General features: G+C 40.4%; 1 protein-coding gene across 1 annotated transcript in view; it reads left to right on the forward strand.

Annotated features, from left to right (window-relative positions):
* The window catches only part of LOC109917899 (collagen alpha-1(XXV) chain), a 620,002-nt gene that overhangs the window by 364,370 nt on the left and 231,153 nt on the right, over positions 1-24,479 (forward strand). Inside the window, exon 4 of the mRNA XM_048603420.1 lies at positions 7,365-7,372. Within this exon, the coding sequence (XP_048459377.1) occupies positions 7,365-7,372 (8 nt within the window). The remainder of the gene's footprint in view (positions 1-7,364; positions 7,373-24,479) is intronic.

Raw genomic sequence — 24,479 nt, forward strand, 5'->3', positions numbered from 1 at the left:
GTCTTTAATCTTGCAAAGGTGTCTGTTATGTGTTACTTTATCAAGTGGTGATTTTAAAGTACATAAATACACATCAACCATCTTCATTACTTCAAAGAACACGAAGAAATCATCTTATGCTCCCACACAAGTTGGAGACTGTTCTGGCAGATTCTAGAGGCCATGATACCAGGCAGCCAGGCTTGTAATCAATTTAAGATTGCAAGTTGTGCTCGTGTGTAGCACACTGGCATGTACTGGAAGCCACATATCTCAATACACAGCGCCCTGTTCTTTGCATGCAGAGAGAACTTGTACACAAATTGCATTTTAATTCAACAAAATATGTGACAACCATTCACTGGCTCATTTCTCAGGGCAATACACTGACTAATCAGAGTCAACCTGTCTGGTTTAAAATTTCACAAAGTCTGGATGTTTACTCTCAATCAGTTGTTAATGGATGCATTTGCCTTGGCAACAACTACCAGATTCCACTTACCAACCAATCAGCACTCACATCTCAAGGAGTATAAATGTTGGTTTTTCCCTTGAACTTGTATTTATGTGAAATGTTCTAATCAATGCAAGGCAAAAAGCTTCAACAAGATGTCTCCTTTTTTTTAAAGAAATAATCAAATCCTGTAATGTCAAAACAACATTTTGGGGAAAAAAATCCACTGCTTTGTCTGGACGTGGGTTAAGTGGAACTATGCAAGCGTTAGACAACAAGGTGAACCACAAAAGGAGAGGAGGCAAAATTGACCATAAAACTGCAGCAAACTCAATGAGGGTCCAAATCACTGCAGACGGAGAGGACACTTTTTTTTTGAATAGCGTCATTTCAGCATAGAAAAGTGAGTGGAATCCAAATTGAATGTATTTAAAGAGAACATTAAATGACAGGATGTAGAGTTGAAAGGCAGGGAGATACATGAGAACTTGATTGTAAAAGTAGTTTAGGACTGGGTGATTGAAAAGTTTGAACAAGTTGAGGGTGCTTTTTTTTGACTGTGGTGTGATGACAGTGGTAAAGGGAAGTTATATGGTGTCAGCTGCAGCTGTCTACTGGGCTAGGAGAGATAGCTTCATTGGTTTGTTGTATATCTTTATTGTGGTTCCCCTTGATTAATATGAATTTCTCCACCTTACTTTGCAGAGGAGTGGTAATACAAATGATTACCACGTCCACTGAAGATGTAGCATAAATACATAGTGTATAATTAAGTAATAAGTTTCAGTGGATATTGAATGTATACATCCAGGATCAGGGAATTATCTTGATGTGCAGGAACAGTGCAATCATCTCTGGGCTTCACAATCCTTCCCTTAACATACCTGTAACCATTCTCTAAACAAGTTGGAGTCTCCGTGCTCAAACCTTGGAATCTGAAGTAGTAATTCTCCATTGAGAGCAGCAGGAATACTCATGGAAGCTGACAGTACATGTGGTATGCATGGCTATCACTGTAGATGCCACTGGTGTTAACATGTCTGGTAAACAATCCTTTCTGTGTCTAGGAGCAAGAAATTCTTCACAAGGTTCAGAGAATAGTTACAGCCCAGGAGAAGGCCCTTTCTCCGTGCCAGCAAGAGGAGAACTCTGTTACCCATCCCCACCCTTTCCTGGGAGTCCTGCATATTTTCCTATCAAAGTGCTCATTTAATCCCTTTTGAAATTCCTGATTGCATCTGACTCCACCATATTCTCAGGCAGTGCTTTCCAAATCAAACCAGCCACTCAAAAGAACTATTTTTCCTTGTGCTACTGTCAGTTCTTTTGCCAGTCACCTTGAATCAGTACCTTCTGGTTCTTGACCCTTTTCAATAAAAATACTTTCTGTCTAGGTCCCTCATGATTTTGAATACTTCTGGCAAATTTCAGCCTTTTCTTGTCAAAGCAGAAAAACTCTGGCTTCACCAATCTACGACAGAAAGAAAGTCTTGTCATCCATGCAGCCATCCTTGTATTTCTTCTTGCTGCACACAACTTAAAGCCTTCACAATTCTTCCAAATGTGTTGTGTACAGAATTGGGCACAATAATCAGTTGAGTCTGAACCATAGCTTTATAAAAAGCTTTTCATAACTTCCTTGCATTTATATTCTCAGATTCCATTTATGAAGCCCTGGATCCCATATGTCTTTTTAACGATGTTCTCAGCCTGCCCTGCCATCTCCAACAATTTGGACATATATACTTCAGGACTGTTGATTCTTTCATCCTGTTAGAATTGTATTCTGTAAATGATATTGCCTCTTCCCATTCTTCCTTCCAGAAGTATCATTTCACATTTCTCTGCACTAAATTTCCTCTGCCATGTGGCCAACTATTCCACTAACCTGACAATATTCGTGATCTCCTGCAGCTCACAATACTTCCAAGTGATGTGTTACCCGCAAATTTGAAAATTGTGCTTTGGACGCCCAAAGCTAATGCAGATCAAGAGAAAGCAGTGGTCCCCATTTAGGACACCTCAAAGTGAATCCGTCCCCAGTCCAGAAACAACCATTCAGCATTACTATGTTTTCCATCTCTCATCTTTGTGTTGCCCCGTCTCAGTTATTCAACTGACTTCAGCTTTGCTGACCAGTCTGTCACGTGGTGCACTATCAAATGTCTTCTAGAAGTCCATCAACTACATTACCTTTATCAACCTTATCAAAATAAAACAAGGGTCCTGATGCTGTGATGAGCACAATTTAGGTAAGAAACAAAAAAAAACCTAGAAATTACTGGAGAAACTCAGCTGGTGTTGCAGTATTTGCAGCAAGAAAGCAGAGTTAACTACAGAAAACAAATGGGGAATTATTAAAACAACAGTAAAAGGACGTGTCTAATGGTGGCAGGCTGCTGGTGGACTTATAACATCAACATTGCACTGGTTAAATGGTGTGTTAGCTGCTTGTGAACTGTCGAAGGATCATTCCCTACTGCAGGTGTAATATCATTGGCTGCTCTTTTGTTAACTGTGAAGGAAAATTGCATTCTAGGGAATCTCACATTTCCAAACCACATACTTCCCTTACTGTCATTGACGACTCATAAGTTATGAAGAAAAACAGATATTTCTCCTTGTTATTCCTCCCACCCCCACCAGATAGAGGGAAATCTGGCTTTTGGGTTAGCTCAATACCACAGAGGGAGTAGCATCGACCCTGAGAGAATCGTTGCAGAAATTTGAATTTCAGAAGTTGCCCTGAAGCACTCGAATGTTATTCACAGCTTTTAAAACAAGCTCTCACACAACAGCTGGAATAATGATTGTTGGGTGAAATTCAAATACTGGACTCGGTACAGACAAAGACAAATGTAGGACGAAGCAGACGTTTCTTCATCATATTATTCTTTAAATCAGCTGAAATAACATCATTAGATTCAGTCATTCTGAACCATTATTCACATTCTGATTTATTCTAGAACAATGAAATGACCTGATGGTCAACCCTTTGCCTAATCAGCAAGGATTTTTTTTTGTTCATTGAGAACTGTTGACCTGACATTAGTCACCACAATTTATCTGCCCCCTCGCCAGATCCAACCTATCTCCCTCTGAACTGACTGCACTCCATGTGCTTAGATCTAACCCTCACTTTGTTATTAAGCTTGCTGATAAGGATGCTGCTGTTGTAGTCTGGCGTACTGACCTCTACCTTGCAGAGGCTGAGTGCCAGCTCTCAGATACCTCTTCCTACCTTTGCCTGGACCATGACCCCACCATGACACATCAGGCCATTGTATCAACTATGGTAACTGACCTCATTTCATCTGGTGATCTCCCCCAACTGCTTCCAAGCTGATAGACCCCCAGCCCCACACAGCGCGCTTCTACCTCCTTCCAGATATCCACAAACAGGACTGTCCAGGCAGACCCATTGTTTCAGCCTGCTCCTGCCCCTCTGAACTCATCTCTTCCTACCTCGATTCAGTCTTCTCTCCCTCGGTCCAGTCCCTGCCCATGTACATCCATGATTCCTCCAGATTTAAGCCAGTTTCAAAATTTCCAATTTGCAGGCTCCAGCCACCTCCTATTTACCATGGACGTGCAATCCTTTTACACGTCCATTCCCCACCAGGATGGCCTCAGTGCTATTTGCTTCTTCCTGGAGCAAAGACCTGAACTGTCACCACCCACCACCACCCTCCTCCACTTGGCTGAACTTGTCCTCACCCTCAACAACTTTTCTTTTAACTCCTCTCATTTTCTTCAGGTCAGAGGAGTGGCCATGGGTACCCGCATGGGCCCTAGTTATGCCTGTCTCTTTGTGGGATATGTGGAACATTCCTTGTTCCAGTCCTATTCCGGCCCTCAACCACAACTCTTTCTCCGATACATCGATGATATCATTGGTGCTGTCTCCCTCTCATCTGGAATTGAAAAAGTTAATTGATTTTGCTTCCAAATTCCACCCCTGCTCACTTTCACCTGGTCCATCTCTGACTCCTCCCTTCCCTTCCTCGAAATCTCTGCTTCCACTTCTGGGGATAGACTAGCCACTAATATCCACTATAAACCCACCGACTCCCACAGCTACCTCGACTATACATCCTCACACCCTGCTTCCTGTAAAGACTCCATTCCATTCTTTCAGCTCCTCCGTCTCCGTCGCATAGGTTCAGATGAGGCCAACTTCAACAAGGGATCCTCCGAAATGTCAACCTTCTTCCTCAACTGAATATTACCCAGCACGACAGAGCCCTCAACCTGGTCCAACCCATCTCCCACACTTCTGCCAGCAATCCCTCTCTTCCCTCCTGAAACAGCGATAAGGTTTCCCTTGTCCTTACCTACCATCCCACCAGCATCAACATCCAGAAGATCATCAGGCGCCATTTCCGCCACCACCAGACACATATTCCCCTCCCTTCCCTTGTCTGCCTTCCACAGGAATCATTCCCTCTGGGAGACTCTGGTCTACACTTCTTTCATTCCCAACATTCCCCGCAAAGCCCTACGGCACCTTCCCCTGCAACCGGCGTAGGTGCAATACCTGCCCATTTACCTCCTCCCTCCCCAGTATCCAAGGGCCCGAACATACCTTCCAGATGAAGCAACACTTCACCTGCACTTCCCAGAATCTAGTCTACTACATTCGCAATGTGTACACTACTCACAATGTGGTCTCCTCTACATTGGAGAAATGAAGCGTAGATTGGGTGACCGCTTCGCAGAACATCTACGTTCTGCTCGCAAAAAAGACCCTGAGCTTCCAGTCGCCTGCCACTTTAACGCACCACCCTGTTCCCTGGCCAACATCTCTGTCTCTAGCTTGCTGCATTGTTCCAGTGAACCTCAGCGCAAGCTGGAAGGGCAACACCTCATTTTCTGCTTGGGGACCCTGCAGCCCTCTGGACTCAATAACAAGTTCAATAATTTCACGGGCTAAACTCTCCCATGTCCTAGCCCCCTACCCCACACACCAGGCCTTGTTATCACATAGCCTGTCATTACACACTACCTATTGTTAGTTACTAACACTGTCTATTAACAGCTATTCATCCTTCTAACCGGATCATTATCAGCCCCTTTATCTATCCAACTGCTCTCTCTCCCTCTCTTTGGGCTCTATCCTTTATCCTATCATTTACTCCCTACCCCATCCCCCTCCCTATCTTCTGCATATAAACCATCATTTTCCTAGCTACCATCAGTTCTGAGGAAGGTTCACCGGACCTGAAACGTTAACCCTGATTTTTTTCTTCACAGATGCTGCCAGACCTGCTGAGATTTCCAGCAATTTCTGTTTTCATTCCTGATTTACAGCATCTGTAGTTCTTTCTGTTTTTCTTTTTTTTGGTTTAGTTTTAACAATGCAAATTGCCAGCCCAAATACATAAAAGTAACAGGACCCTGTTTTTTTTTAAAAAAAAGACATTTCCTAATCAACTTGTTCAGAGATGTTATTATACAGCTGTGGAGGAGGTGAGATTTGAATCTGGGTCATCTAGCACAGAGTTAGGGACACTAATACTGCTCCCTTCGTAGTGAGACTTTTACTAGCCACCTAAACATACTTCAGCTAGTGCCTTATCCAGTATGGAGCTTCTCTGGGTGAGGTGGACACAGACCACTTGGTTCACTCAATTCTGCTGGTATCCCAACTGAATGGGCAGCATGCATCAATGCAAAATGATAATGCTTTTCAGTACATGTCCAATTTCACAGCAGTTGTGAAAAGGAAGATTTTAGGAGATTTTTCTTAAAAAACAGTAAGCCAGGTCAGCGATAGAATTTCTACTGCTGAGGTAATATGTCAACTCACCAGTTCCTAAAGTTAATAGAGAGTGTGTTCCTGCCACCACAGCACAAGTTACAGTCTGAATGATTTTCTGAAGAAGGGTCTAGACCCGAAACGTCAGCCTTCCTGCTCCTCTGATGCTGCTTGGCCTGCTGTGTTCATCCAGCTCTACACCTTGTTATATCAGTCTGAATGGGAACAGATTGAGCAATCTGCACTGTCCTTTCTGCTCAAACCTGCAACCTGCTTACTCACTTATTGAGCAAGACAATAACACAGTGACTGATTTAATTATTTAACATTTATTTTGTCTCCTGCTGATTTGAAATGGATGTAGAAATAACAGTTGGGAAAAAAGCAGATGATTTATCCTTAAAAGAAAATTGAGAATGCGATAGTGGTGAAGAATCTCACTTGATTCTAGTGAGATATAAAAATGACTTTTATACCCACCGATGATTGTAAAATATTCCATATGAAATGGCAGTGGTTGGATGATGCTTCCCATAGCCAGCACATATTTGGAGAATGAATCTTTTTCGGGGGGAAACGTTTGTAAATCTTAAAAGACTCTCCAGTGTATTGAAGAATACTAATAGAAAAAGTATTAGTTCATATGATATTCCTGTCTACAGTGCTTTCACAGGGATATTAATCCAGTTCAAATAAATGGGTCGACACCTGCATCTTAATCATGGACAGAGACACATCCTGAACACATTAAGCATTAGTTCACCAATATTGGCAATGGTAATTTCTAGGCTCTAGCTGCAGCGAAATAAAAGTTCCGTTAAGAAGAAAGACTTGCATTGATATAGAACATTTCACAGCCACTGGACATTTTGCAATGCTTTACAGATAACTAAGTACTTTTTGAAGTGTAGTAATCTATGAAACATGCAAAAACATGTAAAATGTTATATAAATGCTACAAAGTGACTTGCTTTAATTTGGATTTGCTGCACATTGCTGTAAAAAGAAGAATTCAGATTTAACTAGCAATAAAGAAACAGCGTCATATGCTTTAGAATTAACAAAACAGCGAAGTTCCCAGTTTTTCTTTTCAGAATGTTCTACTTTTGAAGTAGTCTTTATATTATTGGTACATTTTCATGACTAAGCATTTTTTTGTCTTTTTCTTCACAGGACCTCCTGTAAGTACTTTTGCTGTCTGAACGCTCGATGAAACTTATCAAGATAAGAATTCTTATTTTTATTTTAATGAAAGATAGATTGCTTAGAGCCCATTAAACACATTGACAAACATATTTGATTGAGTGCAATAGAAGATATAATTGTAACACATAGATCATGCACTTAAAGGTTTATTTTTAATTTACTGAAACATTGATATTTCAAATGTGATATTCCAATTTTCAGTTATCGTCATCAGTTATAGCTATCTGCTATGAAATAATAACAAAATAATCACATTGATATTTCTGTGTGACTATTTTATTAAAATAATGAACATCAAAATAGAGAAATACATTAAATGACCAGCCTTGCTATTCCTTTGGAATTTACATACATATAGTGTTGATACATGCAGGTTTTGAATGTTCATTATTTCACCCTTGTGATGAGATGATTGTATTTCATTGAAAGATTTGTGGAAGTATTTTCTACTCTTAAGTACAAGTGTTATTTGGCAATACTGACTAATTTGTTATTGTCTATTTAATTGGGTTCTTCACCCGCTATGATGGCCAATTATTAGCTCCTCTATGGAGTATATTTTCATACAGAAGTGTTTCTCAGGTGAGATTATTCAGTGGTTCACAATTCTAAATATCAATGTGAAAGAAAACATATTTCCAGTTTTGAACCATAATATTAACAAGAAAACTTGCCACTGGTCCCCTACGTTTTTCAGTGGCTGCAGTTTTTCATCAAAAGTGAAACAAGTAGTTAAATTGTCAATGTCTATTGATGGAAAGCGCATAAAGATTACTTTTTAAATGTAGTAGACTGCAGTAATCCTTTGTGGCTTCACTGAAGTGTTTTGCTCACTTTGTGTAACTTGCACTGTTTGGAGTAAAGGTTGGTTCCAATCCATCCATACAACTAATGTACTTATACAATTCTAGTTCACTAGAAAGCAGTTGTTCAGTCAGACAGTGCAACTTTATGGTGTCACTTTTCTTGGTTTTCCAATAAATCTTCATGACTGTTCTATAACGTAATCTACGTTTTTTGACGTAGTCTAACGTGACCGTTTCTAACGTAGACAATTTTCTTTTCAATCTGATACCTAAGAGAAGGCATCTGGGCAAAAATAACACAGATATTCAATATTCCAGACGAACAGTAGTCAAAGCTACATAAAAGGTTCATGCAAAGTTAAGTTGAAAGCTTAATTATAGAATCAGAAACAGAAGAGTGGATATTCATGAAGCTATATTAAAGGGATGTGGAAATTAAAATACACCATTGTCAAAAAAAACTGGACAATGCAGCAGGATCAAAACCAAAAACTTGGTCAAAGAATTAGGCTTTAAAGGCTGTCTTTAGGAAAGAAATTGGGACATAGAGATGGAAATGTTCCAGAAGTTATGGTCTTAAGAGCGGAAGGCACAACTGTCAATGACAGTGTGATTTCAATCAGGAACATTCAAGGAACAAGAATTGGAGCAACACCGATACGTAAACTGTTTTCAGACTGGAGAAGATCACAGCGAAAGCTGAACCCAGGGCAAATGTACATCTAAGAAAACAGGAGTAATGGTGAACAGAACCTAGGTGACAGAGTTTTTATTGACCTCAAGTTTTCAGAGGATTGAAATTGGAAGGGTGACCATCAATGCAATAGAATAGTCAAGTCAAGTGGCAAAGTGTTGGATCATGATTTCAGTAGCAGATAAGCTGAGGAAGGGAGGAGTCAGATGATGAAATAGATGGCCTTACCGAAGGTACAGATTTGTGCCAGGAACTTCATCTCGAGATCAAATGTAAGATGTCGGACAGGAACTGTTCATACATTAAAAACAGCTTCTGAACTGAAATAACCCAAACCTCAGCCACTGGCTTGTACTGAGTGGAACCAGTTGGAACTGGTGTGACTCAGAGGAAAACAAGGGAAGTGACATAAGGTACAACTACTTATTTGGTGGAAGAATAAGGAGGTAATGCTACCAGTGCCCTTGGGCTAGAGCCTATAATGAAAGGTCACAGGCACAGCAGATAGGCCAGAGCCAACCAAAGTAAGACACCACGGTTTGGGAAGATAAGGATGAAAGTGAAGGATGTGCATGCAGCCAGTGAAAACTCTGGTGATTAACCTTCGCAGAAGTGGAGGACCCTAGATTGAAAGGGAGGACCAAGGGATTGCCTGCCCAGTGTGAAATCCTATTCTCTGGTATTAGCCTTTATACTCTGTGACTGATCAGAGAAAATCAGAGAAACCTAATGGGTGTGCACATAGATTTTAGTCTTGTATAAATTCCATGTCTGTTTTTAACCCTTCTTAACCAAATGGTGTGAATTGTATGTCTGTTTAACTAACCAATAAAGTCAGTTGTTTGTTGATACAGATTTGACTCTTTTCCTCTTGGTGCTGAGCCAATAGGGCGATAGATAACCAGGCAACCAGATCGAGGCAGCAAACTGTCTCATTCAGCCTCAGGTAGGACAAGGTGGGAGTCAGTGTTTATGCAGTTCACGGCAGGCTTTGGGGATGATGGTTTTAGCCTTTATAATATCCTGTTGGTGGAATATCTGCTCATCCAAAACTCTATGTAGGATAAGCAGCCTGGAAATATGGAGGTAGTTGAGGGTCGAGAGAGACGGTGGTGAATCAAAGGTTAGGTGTTATCAGCATATATATAGAAACAGATGATGTGACTGAGACCCAGGTTGTCCATGAGAAATGAAGATTTGGGGAGCAAGGTTAAATCCTCTGGGACACCAGAGGTAATAGTGCAGCAGCATACAGAGAAGCCATCATCATGGATCCTGTGACTTCAACTAAATTGATAAGAATGGAATCAAATGAATCTAGTCGCACCCAGCTAGAGGATCACGCTGTGGACTGTTTGGAACAGTTTTAGTAACAAAAGCAATTATATTGGTCTCCTTATTTCAGGATGGATATAAATGTGTTGGCAGCAGTTCCAAAAAGGTTAACTGGACTAACACCTGGAATGGGTGGGCTCTCTCAGGAGGAAAGTTTGGACAGGTTTGGCTTATATCCATCAGAGTCTAAAAGAGCAAGAAGCAGCATTATATAAACATTTAAGATCCTGAACAGTGTTGACAGGATGGATGTGGAGAGGATGTTTCCTCATATGAGAGAATTTAAAACTGGGGATCACTGTTTAAAAATAAGGGGTCACCCATTTAAGACAAAAAGCAATGAAAAATCTTTTCTAACACTAGGTCATGAGTCTTTTGAAAACTCTTCATCAAATTGCAGGGGATGCAGAGTCTTAAAAATACTTAAGGCAGATGTAGTTACATTCTTGATAAGAAAAGGGGTAAAAGGTTATCAGGGGTCAGAGGGAATGTGGAATAGTCGGATCAGCTCTGATCTTACTGAACAGCAGACCAAGCTCTGATGGATATAAGCCAAACCTGTCCAAACTTTCCTCCTGAGAGAGCCCACCCATTCCAGGTGTTAGTCCAGTTAACCTTTTTGGAACTGCTGCCAACACATTTATATCCATCCTGAAATAAGGAGACCAATATAATTGCTTTTGTTACTAAAACTGTTCCAAACAGTCCACAGCGTGATCCTCTAGCTGGGTGCGACTAGATTCATTTGATTCCATTCTTATCAATTTAGTTGAAGTCACAGGATCCATGATGATGGCTTCTCTGTATGCTGCTGCACTATTACATCTGGTGTCCCAGAGGATTTAACCTTGCTCCCCAAATCTTCAATCTGCTTCATAACTCCTTCTGCTCCTAATTCATATGTTCATATCTATATTTGTATGTAATGTTGGACAATTGTTTTTATTCATTCATGGGATGTGGGTGTCACTGACTGGACCAGCATTTATTGACCATCCCTAATTGTTAGGAGTTAACCACATTGCTGAGAGTCTGGAGTCACATGTAGGCCAGGCCAGGTAAGGATGACAGTGTCCTCCCCTAAAGGACACTAGTGAACCAGAAGAATTTTTCCTGACAATTAACAATAGGATTCACAGTCATCATTAAACTCTTATTTCCAGATTGTTATAGAATTCAAATTACACCACCTGCTGCAGCAGCACTCAAACTCAGGTCCCCAGAATATTGCCTGGGTCCCTGGGTTAACAGTCTAGCAATAACGCCACTCAGCCTAATTTGAACTACTGTTCAAATGAAGTTCCTTTGACAGCTATTTCCCAAAAAAACTTGCTGCCTTTGTTACGATAGAAAAGGCCGTTACACAATTCTAAGCTTCATAGCTATGGTGACTGAATGGGAAAGTCAAATAGTGTTCAATATCTAACAATTATTATTAAAAACTGTAGTTTGAAATTCAAGTGACAAAGACTGCAAGTAATGTAGGGTTGTTTGAAAAATATGCAAGTAAGAAGTGGAAGACAAAAGAGGAAATAATGAATAGATCATCAATGGTGCTATGACTACTCTGCACATATTAGCTCTGAAATTCTGTGGAGGTTTCCCACATACTCTGCCACAATTTCAGCAGATCATTTGGGAACCCCTGGAAAACTGGAAAAAGACGTTGTTTATGCTGTTTCCTTTGGGTTTTGCCAGTTTTCCCCACCTCCCGAGTTAAATCAGGAGACGAAGGGGGGTCCTGCAGAATTTTCAGGCCATTATTCGTTTATGCAGTTGATACAACAGAGTATTCAAGATTCAGTGCATAAAATTTATGTGGCAATTCCCTAATTTACAGCTGTAGCTTTAGTGGGGAATGTCTGGCTGTTGCCTGTTTACACCATTTCTTCCTTTTCTTTTGACATTACCATAGGTAGTGGGATCTCACCCATAAAAATTCCCAGACTTAGATAAACTCCAAAGAAAAAAAATGGATCTAATTAATATTGTAAAACCTCCCATAAACAGGGCTTACATCTAAAGAATATCAAATCCCAATATTCAAAAAAGGTATGAATTAGGAGATTGGTTAGTCAAGTGGCAATGAAGAGTAAGTAAATGGAGGAACTTTGATTTTATGTAACACCTTTCACCGTTTAAGGATGTTCCAAAGCATGTAACCAACAAAGACGTAACTAAATAATTATCTAAGGAGCATGATGGCCATGAGTCTTTGAAGCGATAGCAGTGGTAAAGGGGTTTTGGCATACACTGAATTCTTGAAAATAAATTTTAGCTCAAAAAAATTACTTTTATTTGACATTAATTCTAATTGAGTCGGCTAAATTGAAACCTTATTCATAATTCAGTGCAGAAAGTAATGAATACTATTCTGTCTCACCAGTGGAGTTCCACTTGGTCCACTGTCTGATGCCCTGCTGTTTTCAGTATGAGTATAACATATGGAAGAGAGGAATTCCAGTAAGGTGAAATTTGCTGATGATGCCCATCTGTGTGGTAAGGTAACTAAAGTAGGGAGACAGATAGCAGTGAAAGTGATCTGAATGAAGAAGCAGGATGAGTTGAGAAGTGGCAGAAGGATTTAATATTGTTCAACATAAAGCAATATCCAGTGGTGTATGCTTCCATTAGCACACGTGGAAATGATGAACGATTGATACATGATTATTGATGTTTGACTGATATGAGTTCTTGATCTATAAGACTCCTGGGATATACCTTTTAATGATAGCTAACACAACTGAACTCTATGATTTGGCTAATTCTACAATAACGGATGCGGTTTGAGACAGCCTACCTCACAAAGAACATTCATTTAAGTTTAGTAAGAGATCATGGAAGTGTAATATGGATTATTTTGGACATTGAGACCAGCTATATAGAACAAACGTTTTCAATCCCTATGCCACTGACAGTCCTATGCAAATAGTGGGCTGACTTTTACCCTGGGGGCAAAGTCCCTGCCACCTGTCTGAAAGTTCAGGGCAGGGCTATCTCCATTTGTTTGGCTTCCTCTGCAACCACTTGACTGATTTGAGGCAGATAGATGCCTTTGCAAGCTGAGGATATTCAAGTGTACTGCCAGCTCACCAAAGTTGGGGATAACGTAATACTGACTTAGTTAGAAGGAGCAATTTACTAACACAGCCCAAGCGCTGTTGATTTGCCATTGATTCTCATAGTTAGAGTGGGTTCAAACAACTGAACAGTGGTACAATTGTGTGCCAAGCAGCATCATAGGAGCAGAAAGGCTGACGTTTCGGGCCTAGACCCTTCATCATCCCTTTTCTGATGAAGGGTCTAGGCCCGAAACTTCAGCCTTTCTGCTCCTCTGATGCTGCTTGGCCTGCTGTGTTCATCCAGCCCTGCACCTTGTTGTCTCGGATTCTCCAGCATCTGCAGTTCCTACTATCAGTGGTACAATTGTAGTGATCACATTACCATTGGCACACAAAAGGTGTGTACTGCAAACATGATGGCACCCCATTTTAAATCCAACCCAAATGTGGACCCTACTATTAATTGTTGATGGAAAATTATGGTTACCCGGAAATGTGTATAAGATGGTATACTTTGTAAGACTAGTAATGTACACTGGAATACAAACAGCATCACCAGAATAAGATTTCAGCTCTGAGATGTCTCCACAGTATTGATTTTGTTTTAAAAATCAAATTTAAATTTAATTGATCAGAATAGTGCATTACCTTTGGTAGGAACAGTGCTGTTGCCTGTGGAAAAATAGATGTTAACAAAAGCACCTCTGTCCAAAATGAGTTGTTTGCGTTGGCCAGAACATGCTGAGCCTGTGTTACCTGTTTGCTGCTTGTAGCTAAGGCAATGCGAGACAATAATTCCCAGCAGAATCCCAGCCCCAGGAATAAAAACTGAACCATAGCACAGAGCATGTAATTGCCAGCAGTAAAAATAAATAAGGTGAGACCTATGATGTTCATGTTTTGTTACACTTTTGATTTGTAGCATAGGATTTCCATTTAAACACACTGGGGGATAACTTGTTCAGTAAGCAGTTATCAGCTAAACCCACTATCATACACCCCACTCACATTTCCTCTTCATTGAGTTCAATGGATGGAAAATTGGGTGCGGTGTAAATGTGCAGCCGGTTTGGCAAGATCAAAATTCTTCTCTGTTCCTGATCATTCTGCTTTTTTTAGGCTGAGGGCAGCTTTAAAAAGAAAAATCTTTAAAATCTAAGAACAAAAACACTGGAAATGATAAGCAGGTGTAGTATAATCTGAAAAGATAGTGTGGGTGGGGGCAGGGGGAGGTTAAGGTCTTTGTCAGATTGTCAAAGCAGGATTGTCATCTGAAATATTAGGCTGTTGTTCTTCTTTTTCAGTGTGTGGCAGGCCTGCTTATTATTTGCCGCATTTTCTGTTTTCATTTAAGGTATGTCCCACCAGCAATCCGATGATGAGTCCCAAATGTTCATGCTCACCTCTGGTTTTGTTTAGACTGCACACAAATTCACTTGTTTTCTCTTGAATGATACTCTTCCATTTTATTTTCAATCTGGGCTTTTTTTCTTCACTTGTTTAAATTTATTTAAGAGATTTTGCGTGCGCCCCTGAGTGTCAGTAAGCAGTATTTCAGGAGTTTAGTTTTCTTAAATAATATTTGTAGTAAAATTTACAATACCAATGAAGAACAGAAATTGTGAACAAAGAGGAATGTTCTGTCCAAGTGTAGCAAACAAACCAATAGAAACGTAAGGTGATGCATACAGAAAGTTGCCAGGAACCTGTATAATTAGAGGATATTTTGAGATCAGTGTGATGGTATTTTTTTTACAGGGGAAGAGTAAATTAACATTTTGAAACTAAGGAGAATATTATGGGCAGAATACTCAGATTTTGTTTTGATTGTTTGAGCTTACGCCAAATTCATACTGCCTAATGATTTGAATCATTGAGGCATTCAACCAAAACAAAGCATGCTGATCGTGGATAGGATTCATCAGTGGGGAGCAATATTGAATGGTTAGCACCACTTAAAACTAATGCTAATCATTAATTCTTAAATGGAAGTTGCACTGTGGCTGGAACAGATCCTGGAAATTTTCTCAGAAACCTGGGCAATCTTGAACAGTGGCACAAAATGGATGAGAATGGGTTCCAAATCTTGACACAAGACAGCGCAACAACAGTGGACCAGGAGGGCCTTCAGACATCAGCATGAAGGACTGATAGGCATATCGTTCCAAGTCAAGAGCCAAGCCGGTTCTTGGACACAGTCTTGAGAAGTTCTATCACCTAACACCAAGTTAATGCAATTTCAAAGCCATTTTCTACCCAATATACCTGAGACGCTGCTTGATTTATCACACCCCATCAATAATCAACCAAAATACTCTAGCAATCATCATTAACAGTGATTTGCTCCATTGCATCCTCAGATACTTTGAACTGGTGCAAGCTTCATAGCTCGTGGACTTGCCAGGACCATTCATCTATGTTTATCACCTCATCCAAACAAATTGTATGACACTCGCTGATACACTTTATTGGCTGTCATGTAAGATAATGTCCTAATGCTGAAGCATTAGGAGAAGCAGCAGGAAGCTAACTACAAAAACTGTCTGGTTTCAGCTGTTTGAATTCAAGCATTACTCCTACAAACAGCAGGAGGTTGTTGAGCTATCTGAGATTATAACCAATTAAGTCCATTCTTATGGGAAGAGAACGTGTCAGACAATTCAAAACCCTAAATTGTGAAATATCCAGAAGCTCAGGCAGTTTATTGAACCCCTGCAGAATTCCTGATGAATAAATAAGTTGTATAACAAATGACATTCTTTCATAATGTTTAGCTGTTGCAATGCATTATCAAAATCATCCAGGCAAAGTACTATTCTCAAGAGCTGTTGAGCCTTGTTTATATTACAGCATTAAATTCTAGTGGATAGAATTTGAAAGTATTGTACTTAATTGAAACCAAGTAATGCTCTTTTAGTAGATGCCCAGAAGCATTAGAGAGTTGTACTTAAGTGTAAATGATACTGTTTACCCCATGTGGCTGAACAGAGACATCAGGTTAACATGAGATTTTTCCTTTTTTTCCAAATATACAACTTGTCAGCCCTTTTACAGTTTTTAGCATAACCAAAGCAGGGCTTTAGTTGGCTGTGTAGCAAGCTCAATTACATTCAGTTCTCAAGAATGACTTATTTTCTACTTTCATACTGAACCAGAGGCACACAGTGAGGAGAAATTTTCGTTTTTTTTAAAAGAATTTCTACTGATGGAGCTAAAATTCGATTAGGTCCATTTCCAAGTTGTGGGTCTGGGTCCCAGACAGCATCCAAATGTCATGCTGCTCAAGAATGTGCCCGCAGCTTGCTGCCCAACATGAAACATGCTGCTTGCTGGCTGTATACCCAGCAGAGGACCTAGCTGAATGATATAGCACACACAGTTGGCCTCCCCTGCTTGAAGTGGAACTGCACGTATGTCACAAATGGAGCTGCTGCAACAATGTCTGAAAGCTAAAAGGAAAATGGCAGAAATGGAACAATAGACCAGACAGTGAGACCTCCTAGTGAGAGCTTTTAGAAGTGATGAAGGGTCAAAGGAGGAGAGATGTCATGTTCATTATAGAGGATACAAAAATTATCTCAGTAACACTATAAATTAGGAGGTTGATGGAAGAGAGAACCTTGGTGACGTTACATCTTCGGGGAAGTGATACTGAGCAAATTGATGGAGCTGTCACCTGGCCAGTCTGTAGGTTCTGGTGAACTCTGTCCTTTGGTCTTAAAAGGGGGTGATTAATGAGGTTGAAGCCCTAATGCTAAATCCCCAGAATTTGTTAGGCTCCATCAGACAGGAAGCTTACAAATATACCGCCTCTATTCAGGAAGCTATAGGTTGGTTGGCTTGATCTCTGGTTTGGAGAAAGTATTAGAATGAATCATTATGGAGGTTGTAACCAGACAATTGGAAAAACTCAAGATAGTGAAGAAGCCAGCATGATTTCTGAAAGGCAAATTGTGTTTAACAAATTTATTTGAGTTTGAAAGAGTAATACGTGCTGTGGACAAATGGGAGCCCAGTGATGTACTGTGCTGGGATTTCCAAACAATGTTTTTCAAGTTTCCTCGAAAAGGTTATTGCGCGAAGTAGGAACTCATGGAGTAGGGGGTAACATATTCCCATGGATAGAAAATTAGCTACCTACCATGGACAGCATAATAAATATTTCTGTTTTAGATTGGTAGCATGTGCCAAGTGGAGTTCCACTGGGGTTAGTGATAGGCCTCAACTTCTTACAGTCTACGTTATTGACCTAGATGAGGGGAGCAAAGGCATGGTGGTGAAATTAGTAGATGACACAAAGTTAAGAAGGAAGATGTGTTATGAAGATGACATATCAGGGATGCTGACTGATATGTGAGAAGGTAAAAATCTGGTAGATGGAGTGTAAATGTAGAAAAATGTGAAGTTGCTCACTTTGCAAGGAAGAATAAAAAAGTGGGGTGTTACATAAATGGTGTTCTGAGAATTCTGAAGTGCAGAGGGATCTAGGTGTTCTAGTGGATGAGTCACAAAACAGTGGTACATTCTGGTACAGCAAAAGATTGCTAATGAGTGCTATCGTTTGTGCAAGAGGAATTGATCTTAAAAGTAAGGTTATGTTTACTGTGCATTGGTGAGACCGCATCTTGAACGCTGTGTGCAGGTTTAGTCTCCTTATTTAAGGTAGGTTGTAAATTCGTTGGAGACAGTATAGAGAAGGTTTACTAGATTGATACCTACAACGAGTGGGTTGCCTTATGAGGAATGATTCGGTAGGCTGGTCTTGTTTTCACTTGAGTTTAAATGGGCTCACATGCTCACACACTCATACTCATTCACTCACTCAGTCATTTACTCACTGACAAACTCTCTCTCTCTCTCACTCTCTCTATCTCTCACACACACACACACTCACACACGAACTATCTCTCTCAAATGCACATTCTCTCTCTGTCTCTCTCACACAGACGCACTCCCTCTGTCTCACACATGCACTCATTCTCTTTCTCACATGCACACTTTCTCCCCACGCATGCACGCACTCTATCTTAAACGCGCGCACACACACACATTCTCTCGCTCACATCGCACATGCTGTCCCTCTTGCTTATACACACTCTCTCACACATGCACACAGACACTCTTTTTCACACGCACACCCTCTCCCTACCGTACACACACATGCACTCTCTCTCTCACACATGCACGCACACAGACTCTCCCATGTATGCACACACATCCTCTCACATACACACTCTCTCACATACACAAAACTGTCTCTCAAATGCACTCACACCCACTCTTACGCATGCACACACACACATTCTCTCTCTCACATACATGTACGCTCTCTCTCTCTCGCACACACACGTGCATGCATACACACACAGACAGTCTCTCTCAACATGCGCATGCTCTCTCACATGCACATACACTCGCCTTCTCTCTCACACACACACATGCACATACTCCTACTCTCTCTCAGTTTCTCTTTCACACACACACTCTCTCTCATACACACTTACTCTCTCTCACACACTCACTCTTTCTCTCACACACGCACACTCTGTCTCATGCACACACTCTCACACACAGACACACTCTCTCCCTCTCCCCCTCTCTCTCTCATACACACACACAAACACACACTCACACATGCACACATACTCACACACATGTGTTCTCTCTCTGTCTCACACACACTCACTGTCTCTCACATGCACAAACACACACATACACACACACACACACACACACACACACACAGACACAGTCTGTCTTGCATACGCGCGCACACTCTCTCACACACGCACACATACGCTCTCTCACTCACACATTTCTTTCTCACTCTCACTCTCACTCTCTCACATTCTCTGTCAATCACTGACTCACATGCAGACACACACTGTCCCTCTCACATGCACACAGACACCCGCGCACATGCACTTACACACATGTGCACTCATATTCACATACTTTCTCTCACACCCCCACGCATTCACCCTCACACAGCCTCACACCACACGCTCACACTGTCTCACACACACGCTCACACTCCCACACACACTCTTGCCCTCATACTCACTCTCACGCTCACATGCATGCACTTGTACAAGCATATGTTCACTCACTCACCTTCTCTTTCTCACTCTGTCACTTACATTCGCTTGCTCACTCACTCAGACATCCACAACAGTGAGTGAGTATGCTGTTGTAAGTGTTCAGTCAGATGTTCTTTGACTATTGGATTTCAATCGCACACCAACTGTAACAAATCTTCTCACCAAGATTTCTGACTAGTCAGGAAAATTGAGCTTGAGTGGTCAGGTTAACTTGGCTTGAACGAGAGGTCTGACAGTGATTCCTAGTGAGGCATGGGGAAATATTGAAAAGTGAAATATGGAAACTATTGACATTGCTGTTCCAATAATACTCCTTGCCAAAGTGAAAATTCTTCACATCTGAAATTTTCTTTAAAAAAATATGTTTGGACATATCAAGTTCAGATACACTTGATCAGTGCCAAGGAATAGAACATTTTCTCACTGTTTTGCACACAAGGTCAGTACCTGTATATCCAGATCAGGTGGAGCATACGTTATGTGTTAAGTCAAAAAATCTCACTCTGCACTGCCCCAGACATGCATTTTAAAACAAGCACTGGAAAAATATCCATACGAAGTGAGCCATTGTTGTAGACTACCACCAATAAGATTACCAATGTATCATTTAAGTTCCTTTGTTTCTCAACTGCTTACCATAGGATCACAGAATAGAATCATAGAATTGTCACAGCACCGATGGAGGCCATTTGGCCCATCATGTTTGTTCCAGACCTCATTTGAAGGAACAATTCTCTTAACACTACTATCCTGCCTTGTCTCCAAAGTTTTGCATTTTTTTCCCTTTCAGTTAATTAGAAAACCACTGTTAAGTCCGTGATACTCACAGCAGACCCTTACCGTTCACTTTGTGAAAATGTTTTTCCTCATGTCACCATGACTTCTTTTGACAATTTCCTTAAATCTGTGAGCTCTAGTTCTTGATGTTTCCAACAATGGGACGATTTCTCCATATCTACTCTGTCCAGGCCCCTCGTTACTTGCCACATCCATCACGTCTCTTCTCAATCTACTTTTCAGCGGAATTAGTCTTAACTTCTCCAGCCTTTCCATGTAACCAAAGTACCACATCTCCATAGCTACTTTTGTAAATTGTATCTTTAATACATTCACAGCCCTCATAAAGTGTGGTGTCCAGAATTGAACAGAATATCCAAGTTAAGGTTAACTCAGTTTTTGTACAGGTTTAATATAACTGTCCTTCTTCTGTGCCCCTACTAATAAAGCTTAGGAGACTGTATGCTTTATTAATCACTCCTTCAGTTTTTCCTGCCACCTTCAATAACTTGCATACATATAACCTAGGTCCATTCCTCCTGTATCCTCTGTAGAACTGCAATTTTTTAATGTTTTTTCCTGTAATCTTCCAACTGGCCAGCACAGACACATTGCAATAAATGGCCTCTCCCTGTGCCATAGTGTTTCCGTGGTTTCTAACATGAATCACTTCATGCTTTGGTTCATTAAATATCTTCCACCCATTTCACAAGTTATTTTCTTTCTCCTTTCTACACTCCTGACTTTGTGAATCTCAATATTTCCAAGCTGTATGCTGTTTGCACAGTTTGAAATTTTGACTTGTACACATCATCAATACATATCTGGAAAAGTAATGGTCCACGAAGAACTCCGCTGTAATCCTTCCTGCAATCTGAAAAACAATTAATTCACCACTACTCTTTGTTTCCTGGTGCCGAGCCAATTTCACATTCATATTGCTACTGTGCCTTTTATTTCATAAGCTGTAACTGCGCTCACAAGTCTATTGTGCAGCACTTTATCAAATGCTTTCTGAAACCCCATATGCACCAGATCACCAGCGTTACCCTCAACAACATTCTCTGACACCTCCTCAAAATAATTGCATAAGATTCCCTTGGATGCTATTTCAGCATTGCTGTTAACTCGCACAGTATAAGAAGATTTGTGCATCTGTTGTGGTATCATACAAAGGAATTTTATTCAAACATTACTTTTTGGCACACGATAAGACCAAGTTAAACTTCATTGTGTTAGTCAATGCTGATTTCTTAGTAGATTTGTTTTGTGAACTTGTATCTACTAGAAGCTCAGTTCAGACTGCACAATTCAACCTTGTAAATGTCCTTCACAACTATCAGTGAGAATGTCCCAGAATTGAACGAAAACAGATATTAATGCCAAATACTATCTGATTCCTCTGACATCTGTGGGACAGTACATACATGCAACTTTGTAGACTTTAAACTCGAGTTATCCATCACTGTAACAACAAATTAGGAGCAAACTGATCTGTGTTGGAAACAAAAAAAATGTATTAACAACTCCCTCCTTAAGTTCAGTTGATAAATTTTGTCATATCGGTCATTTGTTATGCAGTCAGTATTTCCAGCATTCAAAGTATTTTGCCTTTCTTTAGTAAACTAGTGGGATTGCTTTGACTTCTTACGCTTGCATCCATTGTTAAACCGCTTAGCCTGTGGCATTTATACAAAGCATAGTAAAATGAACACTTTTAAATAATCTGGCATATAATTGATTGGTGTTGCACTTTACGCTTTCATGTAAGCTTTCAGTCTCTGTGCATCCTGCCACATCAGTCATCCTGCTGCCAACTATAATGACATGGAAAGCCATCGCTCCGGCAATAATCCAGTCCCAAACACCTTTGAAGGCAAACAATGGGAGAACCCACTATTTTTCTTCAGTTTCAAAGCAGCAATATAGATAAAGAAGATAATCTGGCCCAAACAAGCGCAACTATCCAAAAAAATGTTTTTCATCATGTCATCCATTTGTCTTTGAATAAATCTAAAGTGTTGCCTTAATTTCCACAACCAGAAGACAATTCTAAGTGTTGAGCATAGTAGCATGAAGACCTCTATTCTAAATGGATCTTAGTGTTTAATGTACAGTATCTTGCTGTAGTGGCTTGCATTACCAAAAAGACACGTTCCACTTGTACATTCCAATTTTTTGCATATTTTTGAAAGATCCATCCTCTGGCAAGATTTCAAGATTGAAAAGCCCCTGTTTTTATACAATCCCTACAATGTGGAAATAGACCATTAGGCCCATTGAGTTTACACTGACCCTTTTAAGAATTTCCACCCAGGTCCAGGCCCCCACGCTATTGCTTTAACCCTGCATTTCCCATGGCTAATCCACCCAGCTTTCACATCCTTGGACATAATGGGCAATTTAATCCACCTATCCTGAACATCTTTGGACTGTGGGAGGAAACCAGAGCACCCAGAGGAAACCCATTGCAGACACGGGGAGAATGTGCAAAATCCACACAGACAGTCACCCAAGGCTGGAATCAAACTCAGGTCCCTGCGCTGTGAGGCAGCAGTGCTAACCACTGAGCCACCATAGCAGAAGAAAGAGCTGGCTTCACTTCTAGAATATTCATATAGAACTGGGTGGTTTTGGCAGAAGAGAATGACACTGTGTGTTATTCATGATGCTTGATGTGGTCAAAATACATTAGACAACTGATGGTGAACCTAAATATGTGCCAGGGATACTCAAATCTGAGTTTATTGTACTGGAAATGGAAATGTGAGAGCTTTAATAGGGGAAATAGCTGAGATGAGAGACAAGTAAGTGTTTTTTTTCTGGGGAAATGCATACCAAGGTAGAGTTGAGGGATTGCTCGAGTAAATCAACAACTACAGAGATATTGTGTTGAATGAAGCATCAAAAACTAATTGATTATTTCCTCCAAAATTATAACCAGCGCTTGCAACTTCTATACCTAGTCTCTTTAGGTAGCTGGGGATTGATTTGTAGCTAGAATGCTCCCTGACCTCGCTGCAGAATATCAATAGACTCTTCCTGTTGTCAAGGCTAACTGCGTCAGCTCTTTCAATAAAAGCACAATCACACTTTTCTCTCCTTTCTCTACTTGAGGGCATTCCTCCTGTGAATATACATTAGTCCTACACTCCACGTGGTCTTTACCTCACCTTCAGTCTGATCTTGATCCTGTAATTGGTGATTATTCTCTCTTCCACTTTTTTACCATTCCTCGCGATCACAAAGCATGGCCTTGACAGAGGCAAATTGTTTTGGAGGTTCAACTTCAAATGAAGGTCCGCAGATATTATCTTAACTTACACGAGCTACAGGTTTCTGCCAAAAGGATATTTTCTGAAATATTATAGAATTAAATGTCATGTGTAATGTTCTTTAAACATGTCTGACATCAGTAAAACACACAGAACAAGGAGGGATAGGAGAAAAATATTTAAATTATCATGCCACAATTTAGATTATAACATACCGGATCAAGCTGAAGCAGAAGACTTATTCTGGAAGTAGAAATGTTTTCGTTTGTTATACATTCTTTGCCAACTTAAAAGAAGTTTCAGGAAATCAGAAGCACAAAGGGCAGACATTAAAAAAACACCCAGCTCAGGAAATTCTGTCAAGAACATTGCTCAAAATATAACATTAAAAAATCACATCTTACAAAAGTATCATGAACAAAGGAAGCATTTGACCATTTTAGATCACCTTTATTCACAGACTAATAATACTGAAGGCCAGAAGGAAAGAAATTCTTCACAGAATAACCAAGTGTAAGACTCATGCAGAACAGTGAGCAGCAATTTCAGAAGAAGCCAAATTCCACATTACCCTCTCCTACTTATGCAATCAATAACCAGAAACTGAAGAAACCTTATTATCTTCTATTCTGCCAGATACGGCATGGCAAAGTTTGGGATCGATCTCTCTGACTTTGAAGGGAAAGCACATTGATCACAATAAACTACTATTTCAGGTGGCTAGAAGTTACAAGACTTCGTATTATGACAGGTGAGACAATGTGCAAATCATTGAAGAAAATCTTTTCAACATGTGAGTTTCCAGACGTGTTTCAGATCCACAAATTGTGAATGAATACTTTAAGACAGTCACAACGGAATTTGGAATTAATCATGTCATTAGTTCTCCTCTTTCTACAGGCCTATGGAGAAGCTGAGAAAGCATTGAACACCATGAAAATGCTAATGACCATTAGGCCATTAAAAGTCAGAGCAGAAGTAGGTCATTTGAGCCAGTTAGTCAACCCTACCAATCAACAAAATCATGGCTAA

The sequence above is a fragment of the Rhincodon typus genome, chromosome 1 (assembly GCF_021869965.1).
Source record: "Rhincodon typus isolate 14 chromosome 1, sRhiTyp1.1, whole genome shotgun sequence".
In the NCBI taxonomy this organism is placed as follows: Eukaryota; Metazoa; Chordata; class Chondrichthyes; order Orectolobiformes; family Rhincodontidae; genus Rhincodon; species Rhincodon typus.